At 31.1% G+C, this 24731-nt stretch overlaps 1 protein-coding gene and 1 long non-coding RNA gene across 2 annotated transcripts; both read right to left on the bottom strand.

Moving 5' to 3' along the window:
• Window positions 1-825: 825 nt before the first annotated feature.
• LOC139529936 (ecdysone-induced protein 78C-like) lies at window positions 826-23035 on the bottom strand. The gene is made up of 8 exons (XM_071325924.1): window positions 22490-23035; window positions 15900-16018; window positions 15154-15295; window positions 11462-11670; window positions 10906-11050; window positions 7824-7987; window positions 6460-6565; window positions 826-5365 (listed from the first exon to the last, which is right to left on the bottom strand). The coding sequence occupies exons 1-8, from the start codon at window positions 22725-22727 to the stop codon at window positions 5106-5108; spliced, it is 1383 nt and encodes a 460-aa protein (XP_071182025.1). The 5' UTR covers window positions 22728-23035; the 3' UTR covers window positions 826-5105.
• LOC139529938 (uncharacterized) lies at window positions 13349-14824 on the bottom strand. Its single transcript, XR_011665923.1, has 2 exons — window positions 14077-14824; window positions 13349-14015 (listed from the first exon to the last, which is right to left on the bottom strand). It is a non-coding gene; the product is annotated as an uncharacterized lncRNA (long non-coding RNA).
• Window positions 23036-24731: the final 1696 nt, after the last annotated feature.

Below are 24731 nucleotides of genomic sequence, written 5' to 3'. Positions count from 1 at the left end.
TACTTGCCACAAATACACCTTACAATCATTACATGCACCAGATATATGTGGCTGAGAGAAAATAATTGTGTGAGGTTTTAGTGATATTTAAATAGTTGCTAGTTTATTCTTAAAATTCTCAAAACTAAATTTAGTGGTTACATAAGTGTAAATAGACAGATGGAGAACAACATATCATTAGATGTCTTGACAAATAAATAAAAATAAAATTGAGAATGGAAATGGGGATAATGTTAAAGAGACAACAACCCAACCAAAGAGCAGCCAAAGGCCACCAATGGGTCTTCAATGCAGCGAGAAAATCCCACACCCGAAGGTGGTCCTCAGCCGGCCCCTAAATGAAATTGTTTACCAATTCAGTGAAAATGGACATCACACTAAACTCCAAAACATATAAATAAACTAAAATTGAACAAGAATGTGTCCATAGTAAACAGATGCCCTACTCGCTCTATGATTTTTTATGTTCAGTGGACCTTGAAATTAGGGTAAAAACTCTAATATGGCATAAAAATTAGAAAGATCGTATCATGGGGAACATGTAAACAAAGTTTCAAGTTGATTGGACTTCAACTTCATCAAAAACTACCTTGGTCAAAAACTTTAACCTGAAGCCGGACAGACGGAGGAACAGATGCACAGACCAGAACTATCGTAGGTGGGGCATAAAAACATAGAAGACTAACAAAGCCAGAGACTGAAAAAAAATATATGTATAGGATAAATCAAAGATGGAAATCTTTATAAAATAGAAAGTCTGAAAACTATTTTTCTTACAAATCAATTGACTAACACACACATAATGGCTGTAGAAATAACGAACTATTTGTATTACATATATTTATTTGATCAGCACATGATTGTGAAATGTTAACAACTATAGATATAACATTGTGATGGCCATTAAACTATGAAGGTGGATTACGACTCATTTTATCAAAATATATCTCATCTTGATCTACAAGATATTAACATTTATGACATAAAAATTTTATTATTACTGAAAAATGTATAAAATGCTACCTGAATGTACGTACAACTGAATCAAATTCTATCCAACAAAATTTTGATAAAACTGCCAGGCTTGAGTTCAAAATGGACTGATTCTGAAACCCAACTTCTATCCTTATAAATTATACTGTTCAGATACTAGATTGTTGCAAATACATTTTTTTGTGAATTCATTAGAAGTTTTTGAAGTAGGGGTCAAAACTTTGTCATAGTCTTCATACAACTTCCCCTCCTATTCTCCCTGTGAATAAATTAACACTAAAGATTGACTCGAAGGAAATAGGAGGCCGAATAATTTCTGAATTAGTCCATAATGAAGTGACAACATGCTAACAATTATAGCCATTATTACTTTTCTTTCACATATTAAATCACAAAAGTGGTAGCTTCCACTATATACAACGTAAACTGCACATAAACATAACATGACTCGTGAAAATAAAGATACCTCTGTCCCTGATAAAATAATCTTAAAATTGTCTTCACAATTTCATTTTCAAAACTGTCACTTCATTGTTTTCAAAAATCACATACTTTGAATACTTTTTTATATTAATTTTGAACCAAAGACACAATTACTCTGAAGACAGAATAAGCCTAGTTTAAATCAATTTTATAATTCATTTTGAACAACCACAAAAACTAACAACACACACAAGAATTGACACATTTAAATGTTTCACTTGCTGCACAATCTAACTTAAATTTGGGTCAATAAACAACTTGACTAACAGTTATTTGGTTCGTTTAATTTTTATAATTTTGACAAAATATTTACTTAAAGCCTTTGATAAAAATCAAAAAATTTCAACTTGAACCAAACACTTTCTCAGAAAATTTTCATTGGATGCAGACCAAAACACTAATTTTGATCATTGAGAAGCTTAATACTTCCTTACCAATACAAGGTGATTAAAACGTTTAGCTGATTTTACAGAGTTATCTCCCTGTAGTGTTAGTACCACCTTAAATATTGTTAACCTGCCCATTGTCACTGACAAATATCTTTTCCTGAAAACCTGATTAACCATGAAAAGGTAACATAAATAATATCTGATTTTTAAGATTAACTGCACGTCACCTGTACATTAAAACTGCCAAACTGAATAAGACATTTTATATAATCAACGTTATAACAAATAACAAGTGCCCTATTCTGAAAACAAAAACAATTTGAAACTCTGAAATCATATTAACAAAACAAATATAACACTAACATTGTGAATGAAGATAATCTTAACAAAATTACAAATCACAAAAATTTACCTCTGACTCAACAAGTAGCTGAATCTACAAAACAATAAAGCTGGCCAAGTTATTGCTGTACAAACATTCTGAACAATGATATAAAATCTGTCTTTTATTCATTAACACTAATTATGATATAAACTAACAAATAACTAATATCTCAATAAAACAACTTACATATAAAATCTTATGTGAATGCTTTTAACCGTCATGGTATACAAATTTAATTCCTGAGAATTTTTCGTTTGAATTATTATACGAATGGCTTAAAAATATTCATTTGGTATAGTAGCTGAGTCTGGTGAAACCAGATAAATTTACTGCCTTTAATCTACCTAAATAATTTGATAGAATCCTGTAAGTTTTGAAAGACAATACACCTAGTTTTTCACAGATCGAGGTAAAATAAACTATTTATCAATAAAATGGAGAATGGAAATAGGGAATGTGTCAAAGAGACAACAACCCAACCAAAAAGCAGATAACAGCCGAAGTCCACCATTGGGTCTTCAATGCAGCAAGAAAATACCAAATTAACCTTAATCTTAAAATTATAACTTTTGTCTTCACCATACAGCTAGCTCTCATGCATGAAAAGAATGTACATTACTATAAAGCTATGACTATTAAAAATCTTCCCTCAATATAATGAAAATGAACTAGTGTAAAAAAAAAAAAAAAAACGCTTTCAATCTTTTATCTACAATCAATAATACATACTCTAAGTAGTACAATGTTATACTGGCCATTTAGTACATGTACTGACTTTAATAATCCAACAAAATCATACCATCAACTTTACTGACAAGTTGTAAACAGAGAAGAATATATAACTTTTAAGAGGTAAACTTTAACATCCCTGAATATTGTGATGAAAACATTTTAACAAGGCATTTAATGGCTTAGACTGAGAACAGATGAACACAATGAATTGATACATGCAAGTCTACTGATGTATACTAGGTTTTGGCCTATACTTACCGTAAACCAAGCAATTATACAAGGCAATATTCTGTTATATGAGAACTTTTCTTTAATTTAATTTTTTCTTTTTATTTAATTTACATATAATTGTGAAAATAATCCCTGAACCTTTTGAAATAAGACTTGATATCCTCCTGGAAGCAGAACTGAAGGAGCTTGACATGACCTGGGGACAAGCCAAAACAAAGGCTAAAGACAGATCTGGATAGTGAAATATTGTGGCGACCTTATGCTCTGCCATGAGCGAAGAGGATAGGTAGGTAGGTATCCTCCTCAAACTATCATAAACTTTATTGGTATTACAGTACACAATATATTTATCAGACGCTGCTTTCTCAAAAATGTTATATACTTATATATCAAGTTTTCATAAAATCAAACTTAACTATTCTCAAGGCTACACATAAAAAGGGTGACAAAGGGCCTTTATTTTACCTCTGTAATACATAAAAATATATAAGAATTTAGAGAGTGTTGTAGAAATGGGATCTTACCCTTTTAACCCCAATTCAAACTTCAAACAAAAATTCTGTAGACTAGCACTAACAACAATTGTCAATGTAAATTTACTATTTTACAGAATAATGCTGTATCTATGGTAAAATTGTTAAAAATAATCAACATTGTTAAACAACATGTCTACATAAAAATGTGTGAAGCAATGTACAGAACTATTTATAGCACTATTGTCTGTCAAACAAACTTTATAAAGTACTGAATTGCAATAAGCCTTTTATGACTGAAATCCTACACCAAAGTAACAAATTAGAGTTGTTATTTGTCAAATTGTAAATAGATTCTTCTACTGAAAACTGAACCTGGAAGTGAATATTTTAATAAATGCTTTATACTTTTCTTAAAAATGTAGTTTGCTCGAACAAGTAGTTTCTTTTTGTACTTAGTAACACTATAAATAAATGAATATATAAACACAAGCTTGTTATACATCATTCCATCAAGTATCATATTTCAGTTCATGGAGGCTTAAACTTCAGTCAATCAAGGCTCAGATTTCAGTCAATCAAGGCTTAGATTTCAGTCAATCAAGGCTTAGATTTCAGTCTGTTTTCAATGTTAAGTTTCAGTTCCTTTCAGAAACACATGGTATAAGAGGACAAAAACCAACCAGTAACAATATATATATAACATGATGATACATTACAATGAGAAGACAAAATGAGGTTAATGTATACAGGGAATCTATTGCTTTGTTAATTTCACACTTAGTAACATAGAATACAATGTGTACTGCATGGCAAATATCATTGGTAACATTGAAATTAGTGTGAAATAATGAATGGGAATTTAAAATATGATAAAAATGAGCTACATTATTTTGTTCTATGTTTGGGGTATACACTCATTAATTTCTTTAGAGAAATTTAACAAGATTTGTTTAGACATTAAAAGATCTCTTTTTTTTGGGAAAGAATTTCCATATTTAATATTCATGCTAATATTGCATGGAATGAAATAAAAGTTTGGAAGATATAGTTCTCTAGGTTTCAACAAGTGTCTCAATGCATTTTTAGACTAGTATTACTATATTTTACTAATATTTTGACGGAGAGGTTTACAAATCAATGATTTTTTTATGTTACAAATTGTTATCATAAAGGGAGTTTCTGGTAATTTTTATACAGAGTTGAAACATCGCAAAATCAATTACTTTTCTCATTAAGATATAATTATGTATATTTTCAGCATTAATTACCGGTATGTGAGAAAAACTTTATAAATAACCCACCAGGTTTATTATAATTTGGAATATATTTGTAAAAAGTCACCGGAAATTGCACTGGATTTTGTATCAGCTGAGATTAAGACAATGTTACACATAAAACAATATAGCTATTATTATTTCATTCATCCTCATGCTTCTGTATATCATAAATCTCGGCGAACAGGAGAGGTAATTTGACTTTCTCCCAATGTGATCGATACCATTCTAATATTTCATTGTGTTGTATACCAACAGTTCGTAGATGTGGTAACTTAACTATTGTATTTCCAAAAAGATTTTCTTCCGTTGAATGATTACGACTTATTTGTAGTTTTAAAGCTTCTAATAATTTGTCTTGTATACTTTCCACATATTTTGGTCCTTGCAGTCCTCTACGATCTGAAATTAAAAATAATAATTAATATTTACTCAATATAATTGTACTAAAAGCAATATTTGTATTTTGACAACATTACATGTTTATGCTAGACGTTTAGGGGAAAAACTGATGCAATTCTTTTTTATTTGGTAATTTTCTGTCTTTCAAAATCACAATAGTCTATAATTATTGGTGAATAATATACTTATTGTGAAATGGAATTGATCATCAGAAAACAACTGACAATTCAGATATTTGTCAATGCATTCAGTATTACTATTGTTGATCAATGGCCACAAATTAGGGAAAATTTACTTCCATTTCATGAAATGTTGCCAAGAAATAAATAACCAATGTTAAGAAATTTTTTGTTTATAACCTCTCCCGTTACAAATTTAGCAATAATAAAAACATAACATTTATGAATTTTTAGTAACTACAGTAGTGCTGGCAATACAACTCATTGAAAACTCCATGTGGAGAACCAATGTGTCTTTTTTCTTATAGTGTCCTGAAGTTGATGTATAGGATGTCAATAAATGCAAACCATCATGAATAAAATGTTGATGTTACAATGTGTGTTTTGCTCTGGGTGAGAGAAATAATGAAAAGTGAAATTAGAGTTCATATAAATATAGATGATCCAAGCTTGTATCTCATCACTTATTTCTATTTTAAATTGTCTTGAAAATGCCTGCCTGCCCGTTGCAACATGTTAAACAAGTTTGATAAAATTGCAGTCTCTTTAAAGTCTTTAAATTCCTGGAAAGTAGCATGTATATCTCACAGACAAATTAAAGTGGTGATGTTTAATATTTATAGATTATCGTTGATCATCTCAACGAGATTGATTTTCTCGCTTGAGCTGGTACAGCGAAAGTGAGAAAAGCAATCGAGTTGAGATGACCAATGATAATCTGTTTATCGCTATTTTACCTATGCCGACGTTGTCAATTTCATGTCAATTTCGTTAGCAACGCCACGTGGTCTCCTTAGTTTCTAGCGATATTTTTTCCATCTCAAGCGAGAAGCATGATATGAAAATTATCACAAAAAAAGATCAAAAGAAAAATGCACAAAATAGCGATAATAATCAATAGTTGTAAAACCTTACCATGAGTAGTAAGAACAATGGCAGTAAAGATACCAATCTCTGTGTCATTTAATTTTAACTGGTGTATACTGGCTGCCAGTTCAAACATGCTGTTTACAAACTCAGGCTGAAAACAACAATAAAACAGAGATAACCCAGGCTAAAAATAAAAGATTTGTTATCTTATTTTGAAATTTAAAAAAGTCATACCAAGTGTCTGGTTAAAATGGAATTGTATCCATCTGATAACTATACTCATGGTATGAGTGCAAACAATATAAAATTGTATTGTATGTTAGCTTTTGACAATACATTTTATTTATAGGTTATTGTGTTTAACTCAAAAAAGATTAATGTCACACCACCAATATTCAAACTTGATCTGTATTTCGTGGTTTGCGTTTAAGTTTCATAACAATTCATTGAGGCAAACTAAAGATAGAGAATAGAAACGAAAAATTCAGCAAATTTTTCCATTTATAAAGGGGCATAATCCTAGAATGGTTAAAGTGATGCCACTAAACTTGATCTGTGTTTTTTGGTAATAAGTATTGTGTATAAGTTTCATATCATTTGGTTGAGGCAAACTCAAATTATAAAGCGGAAACCAATTTTGGAACTTTAGAACGTACGTACATACATGACATACAATGGACAAGGGTAAAACTTAATGCCGTTACGGTCAGGGTATAATAATAAGAATAAGGATTGAGACAGATCCAGTACTGTAAAAAGGATAAAATTTGAGTTATCTTTCTTGGAATGAAATCTCATATTTGAAAGATCCCCAGCTGGCAGAGGCTTAAACTCTGTAGACATGAAAACAAGATGACGTCATTGTAACAAGAACTAGATAATATAACAAAAGAATTGATGGACAAAAGAAACACATCTGATTTTTAAATTTTCAACAGATTTCAAGTAAAATGGCATTTCCTAATACACCTTATTGCTATTTGTCCACCATAACTGGACATCACAAAGGTTCTTTTAAAATTTTGACGTCATAATACAAAATTTAATGCCACAATGGAAAAGTGATTGATGTATGATCTCAATAGTTCAAGAGGCACAGATTCTTAGTTCAACCAACTCAGATTTCCAAAAAGCAAAAGTTGTACATGTATTAGAATGGTACAATTTTGTCTTCCAATAAATTATTTTTATCATGAATCTGGTGTGATCATGATCATTGCATTGAAAATTTATTGAAATCAAAATATAGATTGTTTCTTTTTACAAAGAAAGTTGACTGATCAGATAAATGACATGACGAGGTGTTTTTATTAACAACCTTTTGATTATTGTTTTGCAAATGGTGAAAAATGACAAGTTGAGTTTGTAATAATAATTTATGAGAGAACAACTTTTAGCAGTTATCTTACAGTGAATACAACAGACAGTTCATCTCGCTGTATCATACTTCCATCTTCAAATGTCAGCATCCCGTCAAATTTACTGAACATTCCTGCCATACGTGTTAACCAGATCTCAAAGAATCCTCCTTTTATCAATAATAGCTGATCATCTTGTGTTAGTTCTGTAAAACCTTAAACAAAACAAAAAACATTCCACTACAATCTGTAATTTTAAAAGTTAAATCACTGGAAATGTTGTTGCTAGTATCTGATACATATAAGATTTCTTAATCTTGCAATGTGAACTGTGTCAGAAACTTCTCACAAGTTGACAGTATCAAAGCTTCAGTCGGCAGATGGAATCCTCATGCAATTTAATGGAAATGTATACAATAAATTATCACCATTTGAAAGCTTTTACATGTGAATAAACAGGTTATTTCGAAATGGTACATTGTTCTGGTATATCCTTCCATTTGCAGAATTTTGTGTCAATATATGCCAAGAAACCCAAATATTATGTTAAATTACATGAATAAGCACACCAGTTCCTGCATTTTTTTTGACACCTGTGGCATGAAAATATAACCAAGTGATAAAGGATAAGCAATCTATATCCCTAGTGACTGAAGAATCATTTCCATATGACCTTTCACATTTTTATTAGTAATTTGTAATCAAAGAGCTGAAAGCTCTGAAGAAAAATGACGCCACTGTCTCTAATATTGGGATAGTTTTTATGCAAGTCTTGATTTTCACATACCGTAATTAGTTTAACAATGCAACATGTATCGTAAGCATATAATTGATATTCGTATATGTGTGTGTGTGTGTGAAGTGAAGGTGACAACTGGCTGGTTTTTTAAGACAAATGAATAGGTCAAGACTAGCTGAATTGTACAAATAAATACCGTAGAAAGGCTTGTATATTTCTCACTGGTACATAGTCTGAATCTGAGTCCGTTCGCTTCCATTCACGTTTGCGCCCACTCATTTTCACCCCTTTCACTTTCACACCCTACATGTTCACACCCAATCTTAATTGGTTTTGTGTTTAATAACTATGTAAGCAAGTGTTTTCTTATAAGTATAATTGTTGTCATTGTCTCAAAATAAAGTGAGACAGCAATTTTTTTTTTGTGTTGAATAAATCTTAATTATGTTTTGGATAAGGTATTGCTAAAAATAATAATAATCCTTTCTAAATAAAGTGGTATTTTGTCAACGTTTTATTTTGTGTTGAATAACTCTTAATCATGTTTTGGTTAGTGTATTGCTATAACTTGTTTCATTGACTTGTTTCAAAATGAAGTGAGATTCTGACTATGTTTGTTTCTGCGTGTTGAATAAATTTTATCATGTTTTGGTTATATTAGTGGATTGCTATATTTTGGTTTCTATGTTTTATTGTTTCGTTGTTTCAGATCAATGGGACCAAGCTGTTAAAAACAATTATCTTTTGTGTTTTTTCCTTTAAAATCTTCAATGTTTTACTCATACCAAGCTATAAATACATTCAGTATTTACACCAAAGCAATTTAAAACAACAACCATAATTTTCCAATTATTCAACTTGAATTTGAATTAAAATTGGGCGTGAATGAGTAGAGTGTGAATGTGCGAACGTGTAGGGTGCGAAAATGTATTGGGCACAAACAGACCTGATGCCACACAGTCTGAACCCCCTTCTCCCACAAAATATTAAGTAAATAATCTTTTTGTTACTGCTATCAAAGGTCTAATGAAACTCAGATAGTTTCAAACATTTGTCAAAGAATTCTAGTCAAACTGGCACCTAGTTAAATTGGCACCTGAACGACGTAGGAAGGCGTCCCAGAAAAATAATAAATTAGCCTTGCCAGACGTCATAATTATTTGGACTAATACATGAGATATTGTGTATTTTTCTGCATTATTTTAACCAGTTGAGCATTTTACAGGATTGTTGGTTTAATGCTGTTTAAACTTTACTGAAAAACAAACACCTTAAATTTGCTAATTATTTGGCATGAAAGTTTGATTTATTGAAAGGGACTCATAGTTTTCCATTTTATTTTAATAATTGACTTGTTTTTACAATTACACAAATTGTCTAATTGTTAAAACAACAGCTTTGGTAAGGGCTTCGTTGTTTACCTTTATACACTACATATTCACTTTCGTTTCGTGGTTTACCGAAATACACAACAACATATTCACTATGTACTTGGTAACAGTAATTAATTAATGGAATAGAAAATATTATATCAAATATTATTGGATGCCGAATTGACGTCGAATAGGTGCCGATTTGACTAGATGCCAATTTAACCAGGTGCCGACTTGACTTGTACGTTTCAATTCCTCTGCGATCGTTTGCGGTATTTTCTTGAGAAAACCTATTTTCCATCATCAAAGAGAAGAAGAAACTGCTTTAAAATGATTCTGGAACGCTTCATGATTGTTAAAATAAGTTTAATTCACTCAAAAACAATTTTAAAACTTGCGATTAAACAGGAAGTTTCCAAAGCACGTGTAAAAGAAGAAATTAACCGGTGAGAGTGGAAATCCGTATATGACAGATATCCCTATAGTACGACTTTGAAAGTAAAACAGTTCAATCCTTTTGTAAAACAATCTTTAATATACCTATCACATTAATGTTTAAATGGTCTTAAGCTTATTCAAACCATATAAGTCGGTATGAAACACCAAAACGGAATGAACAATAACCGATTACGTTTTGTAGTTTACAAATTCTAAAACTGGTTCCCGTCAAACTACAACACTTTGTTCGAGTGTAGTGGAATACAAGCAAAAACCAGTGTAAACTGGGTCCTGGCTGGTTTAATACTACACAATGATGCATAATGATAACACAAGCAGGTTCCAGTTTGTTTGGAAAATAGGAAATACGAAACCAAGCGCGGTAGGCAGAGCAATGTAATGAAGTTCAGGTCGGCAGTTATGGAACAATGACTGCGTCATTTTCCAAAAACAAATTCTGTAGATAACCCATGCCTGTTTATTTCTGAGAGTAAGTTTTTTTTCTAAATGATCAATTTAACACCAGAACACCAAGGATATCGAGTCCTTACAACCTTAATATTACAAACAAAAGTTGACTTACTTGGAACTCTTTTAGCGAATTCTACGACTCTGTTTACAGCAGGTGTAATAGAATGAGCGAGACAGGACCACATGGACAGTTTCTGTGTCTCCAGCTGCTCGTCTGTAAAGTTTACCTGAGAGGACGGTATTGATATTCTCTGCATCTGTAACATTAATCATTAAAGTTTTATTTAGACTTCCAATCATACCCCTACATTTTATACTGTCTCAATTATAAAGGGAAGTAATTCTATGAATAATATTTAATATTTAAAGAAATTCTGTCATGTGTAAGTACATAGATATCAATTCAATGTTACTGCATGAGTTATTGCATTTTAAAATTTAAATATATTGAGAAATGGTTGATTTCTATGTTTTCTTAGAAAATTGATAAAAAATTATAAAAGGTCAATAGAGTTACTTAGTCACTATTTGCTATAAGTATTTGATTTTACAAAAACATTTAGATTTCAATGTTAATGATGACTATTGTTATTAGATTTCTTTTTTCACAATTTGCATTTTTTACGATTATGTACATGTATGTCAATAAAGACATGTCATACACCTACCAATGTAGAATGCTTTCGCTGCAGTAATTTTATTTTGTCCTCTGTCACAGCACAATGTGCATGATGTGCCTGAGAGATATTGAGGATGATGTCATATAATGCTAGATGGCGACTTTCTGCTGCAGAATCATCAGGATACAAGTCACTGGATCCTCCAAATGGATCGTCCACACTTTTAGATCTTTTTGGTACTCTTCCATATCTCACAGCTAAAATACAAAATACATTTATAACATAAACTTTGCTGTTATATGGTTGGGTTGTTGTCTCTTTGACACATTCCCCATTTCCATTCTCATTTTTAACTAATATATATTTATTTTATATTACATTGTAAAAATAAACATTTGCTTTCTATTCCTTATTCATTTTTATTTTCTAGAAACCAAATACTGATATCCATTAACAAAACAACTACACTCCTGGTGTGACAGGAAGGAGTTAACATATCTTTGTTTATGATTTAAATTGGTTGCATTACTTATATCTTTCACAACATTGACACAAGGTACCATTTCTATGCTCCCCATACTTGTACCTAAAATAACCTGCATCAATTACGCCTCAGGCTTACAAGTAGGGTAAGAAAAAATAGAAAACTGTTGAGCCAAAACACAAACATAGACAACTGTGGTAATAACAAAAAATAACCATTCATATACAGTACCCTTCAAGAGGACCAGCTCTCCCACACCCTACACCGAGGAAAATGTCGGAGCCACTCCGAAAAACTCCGATATTCCTCCCAAAATGTTGGGAGGAATTTGGGAGTAATCTCTCCCAAAATCAGGTAAATGTTTATTGTGATAACGAGCTCACTCTCTACACCGAGGAATTAATTGCCCTTATCCTACTTTGATCTATACCGACACAAGACTGAATGGGTAATTGGATTACCTATTAGGTAAAGGTTGAAGTAATAAAGAATTATATTTCCGGTCTACTGCACCAGTTTAAGTGTCAAACAGGTGTATAATTTTAAATGTCTTTAATACTAATTAATTTTCATTTGTGGTAATAAAAACTAAAGTCAAAATATTTTCGTATTTTTTGTTAGCCCATCTAAAAATATCTTAACCTTAATATACTTGCTTTAAAAAAAAACGATTATAAAATATAGCGGAATATGTGAAAAACAAAATATTCTACTTCAAAGTTAAAGTCTTTATTTAAAAATTATAAGTCTAAAAGTTTTATATATGCAAGTAAAAAGGAAAATTTATTCACCATTCATTAGACAAAATAATTGCCCCGTAATAATTGTGTAAATCTACGGCATTTTCTTTTTACGATTATCTAATTGCTGGAATGAATAAAAGATTTAAAAGCAAAATGTTGTTGTTAATTCTTTCAATTGTATTCAAGTTTTATAAAAAATGAAAACTACTTAATTTTGACCTCGATGTCTTCACCAGTAAATTAATATTTTATTGACGAAATGAGCATACTTGTGTAAAAATAACCGGAAACTTTCGCTAAAATAATTTGAGCAGTTAAATAAAATTACGTGTTTGAAAGTTTTGTATATTCAAGTAAAAAGGAAAATATTATTCACCATTCGTTATGCTTAACAATTACGGCATTTTAGTTTTACGATTTGTTGGCAGTACAGCAGAATAATAATACATTTCCGTTACAACAGGAATACTTCCAGCTGCATTAATTCAACTTTGTTTAATATTAACTTTCGCACAATGAATGTAAATTTGTGTATTTTCAACAAAAGATTTTAAAAACAATTATTTGCCGTGCGAAGACAATTCCACGATACACATCTCAGTTATCAACAGTTTGGGTTGAACTTGAACTTGACTTACTTAACAATGTTAAATGCTAAAAATAGTTAACATCAATGTTATCCACAGCACGAGTTTTTTAAAGGGCGGGAAAAAATATCGCGTACTAGTAAACTCAGGTGACCTTTCTGGCCGACCGTGGGAAAGTCCATTCAAGGTTTCTAAAGTTGCAGAACGACATTTTTGTGCAATCGTATTGAGGCTCCAGAAGGTCCTTTTACAATTGATTTATCGGGAAAATATAATTCTTATCCGAATAAACGTGAACACATTTTTAACTATTTGAATTTTAATGTTTTATCTTTCAAAAAAGAAAGTACATTTATAGTTATATGTCCATGGTCAATAATATAGATTTACAGTTGGTGATGTATTAATTGAAATTATGATGGAAATTGTCCGGGGTGATTGATTGTATTCAAATGACAATAATCATGATAATACGATAAAGAAATGCCAATTGTAGGCGGTTGGGAAATTTTGAAAATAAAATGATGACTGATTTAACTGGAATAGAATATTATGATGGGCAATTATGAGGTTTGATAAATTTTATTAATAATTAAAGGATTAGTGACCTATCAGATAGCGATAAGCGGATTACTTATCATCACAACTTTTAACATCTTTTGTAAACGTAAAATGATTGAGCGTCATAAACTTGTCAAACACCGGTAGAATTATAGTACATTTATTATATAATTAATGTGAAAATATTTTTCACTTTCCAAATTCAAATGACGAAATTGATATAAATACTTTCGTCAATTTGAAAACCGTTCCGTAAAATGCGAAAATGACGAGCACTATCAATATCACTTGAAATTATTTTCTTTGTCAACAGAGTTGTCATTTAACAGTTTCTGTTCGTAATTTGAATTATTCAAGTCTGTATAAATGTACCGAGGTGGTGAAACATCATATTTTACATTGCTCAATAAATTAAGTTTACTTGATGATCCGATGAATCGGGTTACCGAAAAAACAACATGATTTTATTAGCCAGTTGATTTTTTAATAATGAACAATTAATGCGCTGATATTGCTTATTGAATAAGTTATAAAAGAAACTAATTGTGGCAAAATCGTCCTTGCTGAAAGAACACAGTTACACAATGTATGACCTGACCGGACTGTAATAGAAACACAAAATAACAATTTTCTTCATACTTTTTCGTATGTACGTTCTATTTTAAAGATAACGGCATAAGACACAAATATAAAGGATAATAATTATCTTATTCTAAATGATATTTTCACATCTTTATCTGTCAAAGAAAGGAAAACATTTGTTCAATTTATAATACCGTGATTTTAAAGCACACCTGTGCAACCAAGATCGATTAAATGTTCAAAGGTAAATTATCTGGGTAATCCAATTATGTTGTCACGCGTTGTTAATTTGAAGTACATCCGATGGGCAATAAACCAATTAACAGCCACGCGGTGTTGGGAGAGAATCTTTGGAGGATTTTAGGAGTGAAATCCGCGGTACTCGGTGTGATTCCGAGAAACACGGAAATCGGAGAAAAAAGTTATCGAATCGATATTTTTGAAGAGTACTGTAATGAGAAGTAAGCAACTATAAGTCACTATGCAGTCTTCAACAATGAGTAAAAGCCATACCGTATAGTAAGCTTTGGAAAGCGCTGAGATGAAAATGTAAAGTAAACAAGTTTATTTCCTCTTTTCTCTTTAGACTTGAAAAATTTGATGGACATTTTTTTTATGATTCTTTTTGTGACAAAATTTTATGGATTTTTTTTTCTTTATATTGTTTTTAGATCATGATGGACAGATTTTTAAACTTTTCATTATCACATTAAATTCTTAATGTGAACATAGTTTTGTGTAACTTTTTCTTTTGGTGTTTTTGAACCTGTAATTTCTACTCACAATCTCTAGACATTCCAACAGCCAAACATTTTTTAAAGCGACAGTACTGACATCTGTTTCTATTGAGACGTATAACCATACACTTTCCATCCCGTAAACATCGGTACTCTATCTGTTTTTGAATGCTTCTTCTGAAGAATCCCTAAAATGAATTATTACATCACAGAATATGGTTCATTACTATTCACTATATTGATTGTTTTTTACTTGATAAGACATCCAGTGACAACTGTGCGACCTAACTGCTTATTTAAGGTTTCTATTTTGTGAAGACACTTTAATTTATGCATTAGCTTCTGATGTGTAATTTAAAGTGTTACAAATGGAAAATGTTGATTTATATTGATTTAGCTAACTGTTATCCTATAGTATTCGTGTCTCAAATATTCTTCTTTATGTATCTGGTGGCAATTTTTTATTTAATATTTGAAAGTGCAATTTCTTGATTTTTTTGTGTGCTAAACATGTAAAAAATGGTGTTTCTGTTTGTTAATTACATTATTCTTGACAAAACCAATATTTCTGTATCAGATACTCATTTAAAAAATTAACGTACAGTACCTGGACTATCATGAGTATCTTCAGTGATGCTCAAGCTCATATATTTGAAAATCCATTAATATATAGCTTGTTCGATGTACATGAGACTTTATATTTGTATATATTTTTTTATGACAAGCTTATTTTATATGAGCAGTTAATCATGTCTAGGAATTTAACTGTTTGCCCCTTTTAATTGTTATTACCTTACAACCTTCACATGAAGTTACACCATAGTGAAACCCTGAGGCTCGATCTCCACATACTTTACATGGTACAAACTGTTGTTTTGGTGTGTTGGAGTCTGCTGGCTGTATAACACTTTCTGTTAAATAAAGTCATCAAACTTTAATAATTTATTAATATATATCAACAAGATGTTAGAAGAATGATATTCTCATTTGAACTGTTTTACATTTGTGATTTTGGGGCCTTTTATAGCTGACTGTGCAATATGGGATTTGATCATTGTTAAAGACCTACAGCTGTTAATTTCTATGTCATTTGGTCTTTCATGGAGAGTTGTTTCATTGGCAATCATACCACATCTTCTGTTTTTTAAACTTATAAAGTGATTCATTATTATTGAAACTTGCTGTGTTCCTTGTTACTAGATTTAACATTTATTTTTTAATCTAAATTTTCATTAACATTTGGTAAACATGATTAAATATTGCAATCAATCTTCTATCTTGCTCAAGTGTTCTCCTGTCCAGTGTGTTGATTTACCATTACAAGTGATAAGCGATCTTTGTCAGGATAATCCTCAGTTAAAACTGTAATCAGGAGGACCCTTTGGATTATAGTACAAATGCCCTACGGATTAGGAATATACATGCAATTGATTGTTCATGTAAATGCTTACAAAAATGGCGACAGCTAGATATTGACAAATTGGGGGGGGGGGGGGGGGGGGGGGGGTAGGAGGAGTCCTGATCCCGAAATCCCGGGCTTGAAAACACAAATCCTGAGGTCCCGAAATTAAATAAATTTAAATCCCGACATACGGAATTTTGAAAGGGTCAATCCCAAGCTTAAAAACACCCGATCCGAGAGTCCCAATAAAGGTCCTATCCCACCTCACAAATGTCAGGGATTATTTTATGGTGGCGGAAGAGATTTTAACAATGGCTGTGTGCCATCATTAAATAGGTCATGAAGATCCCTGCAATGTGAGGTCATTCTTTTTGCTAATCAAGTTTGCAATCATTGCAAGTTGCCTTGAAGTTGCATTGGTGACAATATATATAAAGCTGAACTATTTTCTGATGATTTTGTTATTATTATTATAATTTACAGTGCTTATATAGCGCTTATCTAAATAAACATTTACTTTAAGCGCTTTACAGTGCATAAAAAATCAAAGAGCTGAAAGCTCTGAAGAAAAATGACGCCACTGTCTCTAATATTGGGATAGTTTTTATGCAAGTCTTGATTTTCACATACCGTAATTAGTTTAACAATGCAACATGTCTCGTAAGCATATAATTGATATTCGTATATGTGTGTGTGTGAAGTGAAGGTGCCAACTGGCTGGGTTTTTTTTAAGACAAATGAATAGGTCAAGACTACCTGAATTGTACAAATAAATACTGTAGAAAGGCTTCTATATTTCTCACTGGTACATAGGCTGAATCCGGGTCCGTTCGCGCCCATTCACGTTTGCGCCAACTCATGTTCGCCCCCTTTCACTTTCACACCCTACATGTTCGCAACTAATCTTAATTGGTTTTGTGTTTAATAACTCTGTAAGCAAGTGTTTTCTTATAAGTATAATTGTTGTCATTGTCTCAAAATAAAGTGAGACAGCATTTTTTTTTGTGTTGAATAAATCTTAATCATGTTTTGGATAGCGTATTGTTAAAGATAATAATAATCCTTTCTAAATAAAGTGGTATTTTGTCAACGTTTTATTTAGCGTTGAATAACTCTTAATCATGTTTTGGTTAGTGTATTGCTATACTTTGTTTCATTGACCTCTTATGAAGTGAGATTCTGACTATTTTTTTTCTGTGTGTTGAATAAATTTTATCATGTTTTGGTTATAATAGTGGATTGCTATATTTTGGTTCCTATATTTTATTGTTTCGTTGTTTCAGATCAAAGGGCTTAAAACAATTATCTTTTGTGTTTTTCCTTAAAAATCTTCAATGTTTTACTCATACCAAGCTATAAATACATTCAGTATTTACACCAAAGCAATTTAAAACAACAATCATGATTTTCCAATTATTCAACTTGAATTTGAATTAAAATTGGGCGCGAATAAGTAGAGTGCGAACGGACCTTGGGTGTGAACGAGCGAGGTGCGAAAGTGTATTGGGCGCAAACAGACCTGATACCACATAGTCTGAACCCCCTTCTCCCACAAAATATGAAGTAAATTAAAAACAAATTGTTCAGAGAACAATTGAAGTCTTTCCACTAGAAAAGATCTATTTTTATATTGAAATATGAAAAATCAGTTTAAAATGTTAGTTCCTATGCCTTTATGACGTCCTATTAACCTATGACCTTGACCACAATTTCAAGGTCACAAACCATGGACCTTGAATCAAAATATCCTAGGTCTTTAATATGTTTGGTTAATGAGTACTACCACTTGACGCGTAATTTTAAATGTAAGATGGACAAAAACTCCCTTTTATTGTATGCGCAGCCTTTCAACTAAAATATACAAGTAAGGACATGTCGCAACTAATAATTTATGAAAAATTATTTGTCAAAATGTCATACAGTATTTGAAAAGAAGTGAAAATAAGCCAAAATCAAAATTTATAATATGACCTTGACCTTTGACATTGACCTCATTTTCATTTTTAGTACCAATGACCTCATGAAGACCCTAGGTCTCTATCAGTTATGGTTTACCAGTTGAAAATGCATATCGCTTGAATCAAATGAAAAAGGGGGAATAACTCTCATATGGAGTCCCCATAGAGCTATGGTTCAAACGAATATTCTTATCCTAAATATGTAACGAGCAATTTGGTAAAATAAAATCTTTTACGGTTACGAAGGAGAGGTGGCCACAAGAAAAACAGTGTTTGGGAAGATAACTCTTACAACGTAATGTATTTTGTTATAATTACATTTGATATATGTTTCATTATAATACTTTATTCTGATTGGCTAACTGCACATCACATGTTATTCCTCAAGCAATTGCATCACTCAATAAAACTTTTCATTCATGATAACACATGGTCCCACAATAAAGTGCACAGATGAATTGAATAAAAAAGTTATAAAATTCGTGTTTTCATGATCCTAGCTAAAAAAAGTAATTATAAGTATTGAATGTTTCTTTTTGTAACCTCATAGGGTTGCAAAAGCGTTGACCGTGTGCACATTTTTAGAATGAAGCGCTTACACGCTTCATACAAAAAGTACTTCAGTCAACGCTTTTACACCTCAATGATTTTACAAAAAAAAGCATTCAATACTTAAATGCAGTTGTAAATTTTTAAAGCAAAAAGAGTTAATACTAACTTTCACTTTTTTGGATGTTCATGTACATTTTGTATGTATTTATTTTTCTCAACTACATGAATTTTTTGGTGTATTTTTAATGATATATATGAGTAGTCCATATAATTATTACGTCTGGCAAGGCTTTTTAAATTTTATTCTGGGACACCTTCCTATGACCACAAGGCTATGTTAATTTTTTTCTGGGACGCCTTCTAAGGAAGCCTTCCTACGAACGTCTTAGGAAGGCGTCCCAGAAAAAAATAAAATAGCCTTGTCAGACATCATTATTATTTGGACTAATACATGAGATATTGGATATTTTTATGCATTATTTAACCAGTTGAGTCTTTTATAGGATTGTTTGTTTAATGCTGTTTAAACATTACTGAAAAAAAACACCTTAAATTTGCTAATTATTTGGCATGAAAGTTTGATTTATTGAAAGGGACTCATAGTTTTCCATTTAATTTTAATAATTGTCTAATGGTTAAAACAATAGCTTCGTTGTTTACTTTTATACACAACCACATATTCACTTTGGTTTCGTTGTTTACCTAAAATTCACTATGTACTTGGTAAGAGTTATTAATTAATTGAATAGAAAATATTATAATAAATATTATTGGAAGACGAATTGACGTCAAATAGGTGCCAATTTGACTAGATGCCAATTTAACCAGGTGCCGACTTGACTTGTACGTTTCAATTACTCTGCGATCGTTTGCGGTATTTTCTTGAGAAAACCTATTTTCCATCATCAAAGAGAAGAAGAAACTGCTTGAAATGATTCCCGAACGATCCGTGATTGTTAAAATAAGTTTAATTCACTCAAAAAAACAATTTTAAAACTTGCGATGTTTAAACAGGAAGTTTCAATAGCACGTGTAAAAGAAGAAATTAACCGGTGAGAGTGGAAATCCGTACAAAACATATATCACTATAGTACGACTTTTAAAGCAAAACAGTTTCATTCTTTTGTAAAACAGTCTTTAATATACCTATCACATTAATGTTTGAAGGGTCTTACGCTTATTCAAACCATATAAGTCGGTATGAAACACCAAAACGGAATGATAATAACCGATTACGTTATGTAGTTTACAAAATTCTGGACTGGTTCCTGTCAAACTACAACACTTTGTTCGACTGTAGTGGAATACAAACAGAAACCAGTTAGTTTGTAAACTGGTTCCTGGCTGATTACTACACAATGCTCATGCATATTAATGATAACACAAGCACATTCCAGTTTGTATTGAAATTAGTAAATACGAAACCAAGCGCGGTAGGCAGAGAAATCAGGTCGGCAGTTATGGAACAATGACTGCGTCATTTTCCAAAAACCAATGATACAAGTACATATATATAAATAAACACAATTTAAAAAAAAAAAAATATATATATATATATATCTATGTGTCAATGGTTCAATAGAATCAAAATAGAGACCGTAAAAAATTCAACTCAATATATGAAAATTACAAAATTATTCATCAAAAATAATTTTAAAATATAGATAAATTTTTTAAATTTTTAAAAGAAAATCAACTGAAGAGCTTCAATTTCAAGGAAATAAAAATGCAATAAAAAATAAGTAAGTATGAGAAATGACTAAAAATAAAAAGAGTAAAGGAAATAAAAATGCAATAAAAAGTAAGTACATGTATGATACATTAAAAATTTAAAATATATACTGAGATCGAATAAAAGTCTAAGTACTGTCCGATTATTAATCATGGGGAAAAGCCTGTCTAAATAGATAAGTTTTAATGTTTTTCTTGAAAGCATTCACAGTTTCCATGTCTTGCAGTTCTTTCAGTAAGTCATTCTATAAAACGGCGGCAGCTCTATCAAACCGTCTCTCTCCGTATGTTTTAGTTCTTACTGTTGGTTTGACTAGAAGCATATTGTTTTCAGACTGAAGAGTTCTTGTTGGTTTGTAAATTTTAACTAGTTCTTGAAAGTATACGGGTGCTTCTTGTTTCAGAGCTTTAAATACATAAAGCAACACTTTGTACTTGCAACAAAATGTTATTGGCAGGCAATGAAGATGTTTTAAAATTGGAGTAACATGTTTGTTTTTCTTTTTCCTTGTCATTAATTTTGCGGCAGTGTTCTGTACACGCTGTAATCGTTGGATTGCATTTGCAGGAAGTCCATATAATATTATTATTGTTGTAAGATTATTGTTGTGTACAGAAAACTTTAACAGTTACTTCCCCTAAATTAGATCACATCTAATCAAAATATTGCAAAATAATGGGAATTGAGCACTGATATACAAATGTACATCTTTGAGCGGTACCTGGAATGACCGAATAACACAGTTATTATCCGAATAACACTTGAAATTTTAATATTAGCACATATTGTTGACTTTTAAATATTGATTATTAATTAATAGTATACTATCAATGTATTCTATAACTAATAAATGATTTACAGAAACCAGATAAGTTCATAAAAAACTTTTAAAATTTAGTGTGTACATCCAAAATGGTGACCACGGAAATCACAATGGCCGCCATGTTCGATGTACACACTAAATTTAAAATTATCTTTATGAACTTTTTGTAAATCATTTTTAAGTTATAAAATACATTGATAATATATTTTTATTTAACAATCAATGTTTAAAAGTCAACAATATGTGCTAATATTAAAATTGCAAGTGTTATTTGGTCATTACAAGTGTTATTCGGATAATAACTGTGTTATTTGGTCATTCCTGTTACCCCATCTTTGAGATATTGAATTCTTGTCCTACTGTAAATGCTATTTGCTTAGAGTTGCTTTTTATTATTTATTGCATGCCTTGTTTTATTTGTTATTGCATATGTTTTTTATATTCAGTGTAAAGCTCATTAGAGCTTATGTTTGTATTGTTTGTCAATATGCCGAATCCAAATAAAGTTTTACTTACTTACTTACTTACTTACTTACTTTGTTGTTTACCTATAGCTAGTCAAAATAATTATGATGTTTTTGAAGGCTATTTCAAATTTTTGCTTTGCCATGTTCTTGAATGCAAGGCGTCAAAGACAAAGAAAAAAATATAATATCCTTTCAAGATGTCATAATTATTTAAACTATACACCTTATCGCTATTTGTCCGCCATTGCTGGATATCACGCAGGTTCCCGTAAAATTTTGACGTCATAAAAAAAACATCTGACGCCATAATGGAAAAGTGATTGTTGTACATGTACAAAATGTATGCGTCAAAAGTTCAAGATGCCAGGATTAGCGATAAGGTGTATTGTTTACCTACATCTCTTTTTATTCATGTCAATCATGACACCAGAAATAATACATTTGATACCTTTAGATATTTTGGCAAGGTCTGGCTTTTGATCAATATCTTCATATCCTACATGTAATGCCTCAGTGCTTTGTGAAAGTTGGTTGTCATGCTGTTGTAGCTGATGGAAAGATTGATTGTACAACAAATTCCTATTCTCAAGACTTTGTTGACGATGAAGGAACATAGATGGCAATTGGTCTCGTGTGCATTCACTACTGCTCGCTACATTAGGAGCACTGTATGAAGGGTGATCCATACTGACTACATAACTGCATCAGTTTTATATAAAGTTATTATTTTTTTTATCAGATCAGCTGATTTTTACCACCAAAACCCTTCAGCGGTTTACCTTTGATTGCACATATAAATTGAATAAAGAACTAATGCTTTTAGGGGTAAGTGATTTCAGAAGTTCATAAAGAATCATTTGTTATCATTCCTTTTATCAATTCAATTCAAAATAATGCTGTTTTCTATGTTTTTATCTTCTCTAATTGTGTATGTAAATTCTTTCAACATGGCGATTCACAATATCCCAGGATGCAAATCTTTATTTTCAATGACGCAAGCATTTGAAATTGAAAGTAGGATCTAAACAATGCACACAAAACTTATCCCAAACCGAAATAGTATAAAGTACCACTTTACATTACAGATCTTATAAAAGCGTATATTTTGATTTCAAAACCGTTGGCATGTATGTGACTTTTTTGGGAGAACATGTGCGTTTTCAATAAATTTTCATTAAACTATTGAAATTTGGCTACGAAATGAAAGTAACCATTACAATTAGTTGTTCACATTAACATTATCAAAGGGGCATTATATGATTTATATATATATATATATAGCTTTCAAATTCATGTAAACTGATTTGACTCAAATTCTAACATTTGATTTTTAACATACTAAAATGTATACCAAATTTAAAATAAACAATTAACAACGTATGTACCCGATAATATTTAGCAGCATTTTGTGTGTATTTTCGTCAGTTTGGAAGCCATCCGATTAACCATCGATTAACCACCGAGATGACTTCCGAAGATTGCCGACGGTCATATGCCCCGACATAAATATGAATATAAATGTATAAACATATAACGATCACGTACAATTGGATTTTTCTAGGTCTGTTTGATTTCGGGCAAAATGTTTGTAACAAAAATTTGTAAATGATCGGTTTATCCTGTATACGAATGATTTTCTTTTGTGTGGATCGAATCAGTCAAAGCAATGGTCCACCTTTGTGTCTCGTTTAATGCTGCCATTCGTGTCCTTCTGATAACCATGTCTAGTGCATGCGTAACCCACCTCCAGCTAATGGGTTTAATTGAATGTCATATAAACGTTTTATGATTTGAAAGTGACTTGTAGACCCAATGGGTCTGGTGTATTTTATGTAATATACTTGTACTTTATTGAACTGTAACGTTATTACACATGTCACTTTAATAATAAAAAGATCTTACTTACTTACTTACTGTATGCAAAGTCAATTGATGCGGGTTAATTATTCACTTGCAAGTGAAAAATGCATCAGCGATGATTTGTAGCTTGTTTTTACAAATTGTACTTTGTTTTTACAAAGTTTTTACAAAATTTAAGAATAGTACCTTATTTTTTTTGTCCAAATCGTAGCTATTGCCAATTTACATCCCACAATTTGGGTCTCGAAAAATGTTTTATTTGTTTGTTTATATATATTTGATTCAATGTTTTTTCCCATATGAAGTATGGATCTGAAAAATGATCAGTGAAGACGCGAAGTTATCCCCTACAGAGCAAATATTACTTTATCACTAACAAGATAACATTATATAAATATACATAGAGAAGGTGACTTTAACAGTAATTTGAACAAGGAGAGATAATAAAGTTATTGGACAAAACAAGCTCTAATACTATAAAGATGGGGGTGGATAAACACCATCAACCATTTATTTTGTTTCATTTGTCAACCTTAATGACCTTCTCTCCCTTTGATATTAGCTTCAGTTTGATAAATCATTGTTTCTTCACAAAATTAAAATGGAAAGATAAATTTCAATGTTTACTTAATTAAATCTGTAAAATTATGGCTCGCGACAGAATAAATGGTTGTAATGTGTAAATAGACGACGACCTAATGCTTGAAAATTACCAGACATTTATTTAAAAATTGTATAAATAAGTGCATATATTATATAATTAATTGCATGAATAAATGGGTGTACGGAGGGCGTTTTAAAAGCAGAAAAGAAAGTGATAAATCGTTGCC

Source organism: Mytilus edulis, chromosome 7 (genome assembly GCF_963676685.1).
Source record: "Mytilus edulis chromosome 7, xbMytEdul2.2, whole genome shotgun sequence".
Lineage (NCBI taxonomy): Eukaryota > Metazoa > Mollusca > Bivalvia > Mytilida > Mytilidae > Mytilus > Mytilus edulis.
Note: the sequence above shows the minus strand (reverse complement) of the source record. Positions and strands in the feature narration are given on the sequence as shown.

Coding starts and splice junctions, on each gene's coding strand:
- LOC139529936 (XM_071325924.1), bottom strand. CDS start 22,727: ATGGATCACCCTTCATACAGTGCTCCTAATGTAGCGAGCAGTAGTGAA. Junction 16,019..22,489: donor CCTTGCCAAAATATCTAAAG/GTATCAAATGTA, acceptor TTTATTTAACAG/AAAGTGTTATACAGCCAGCA. Junction 7,988..10,905: donor ATTCGCTAAAAGAGTTCCAA/GTAAGTCAACTT, acceptor GTTTTGTTTAAG/GTTTTACAGAACTAACACAA.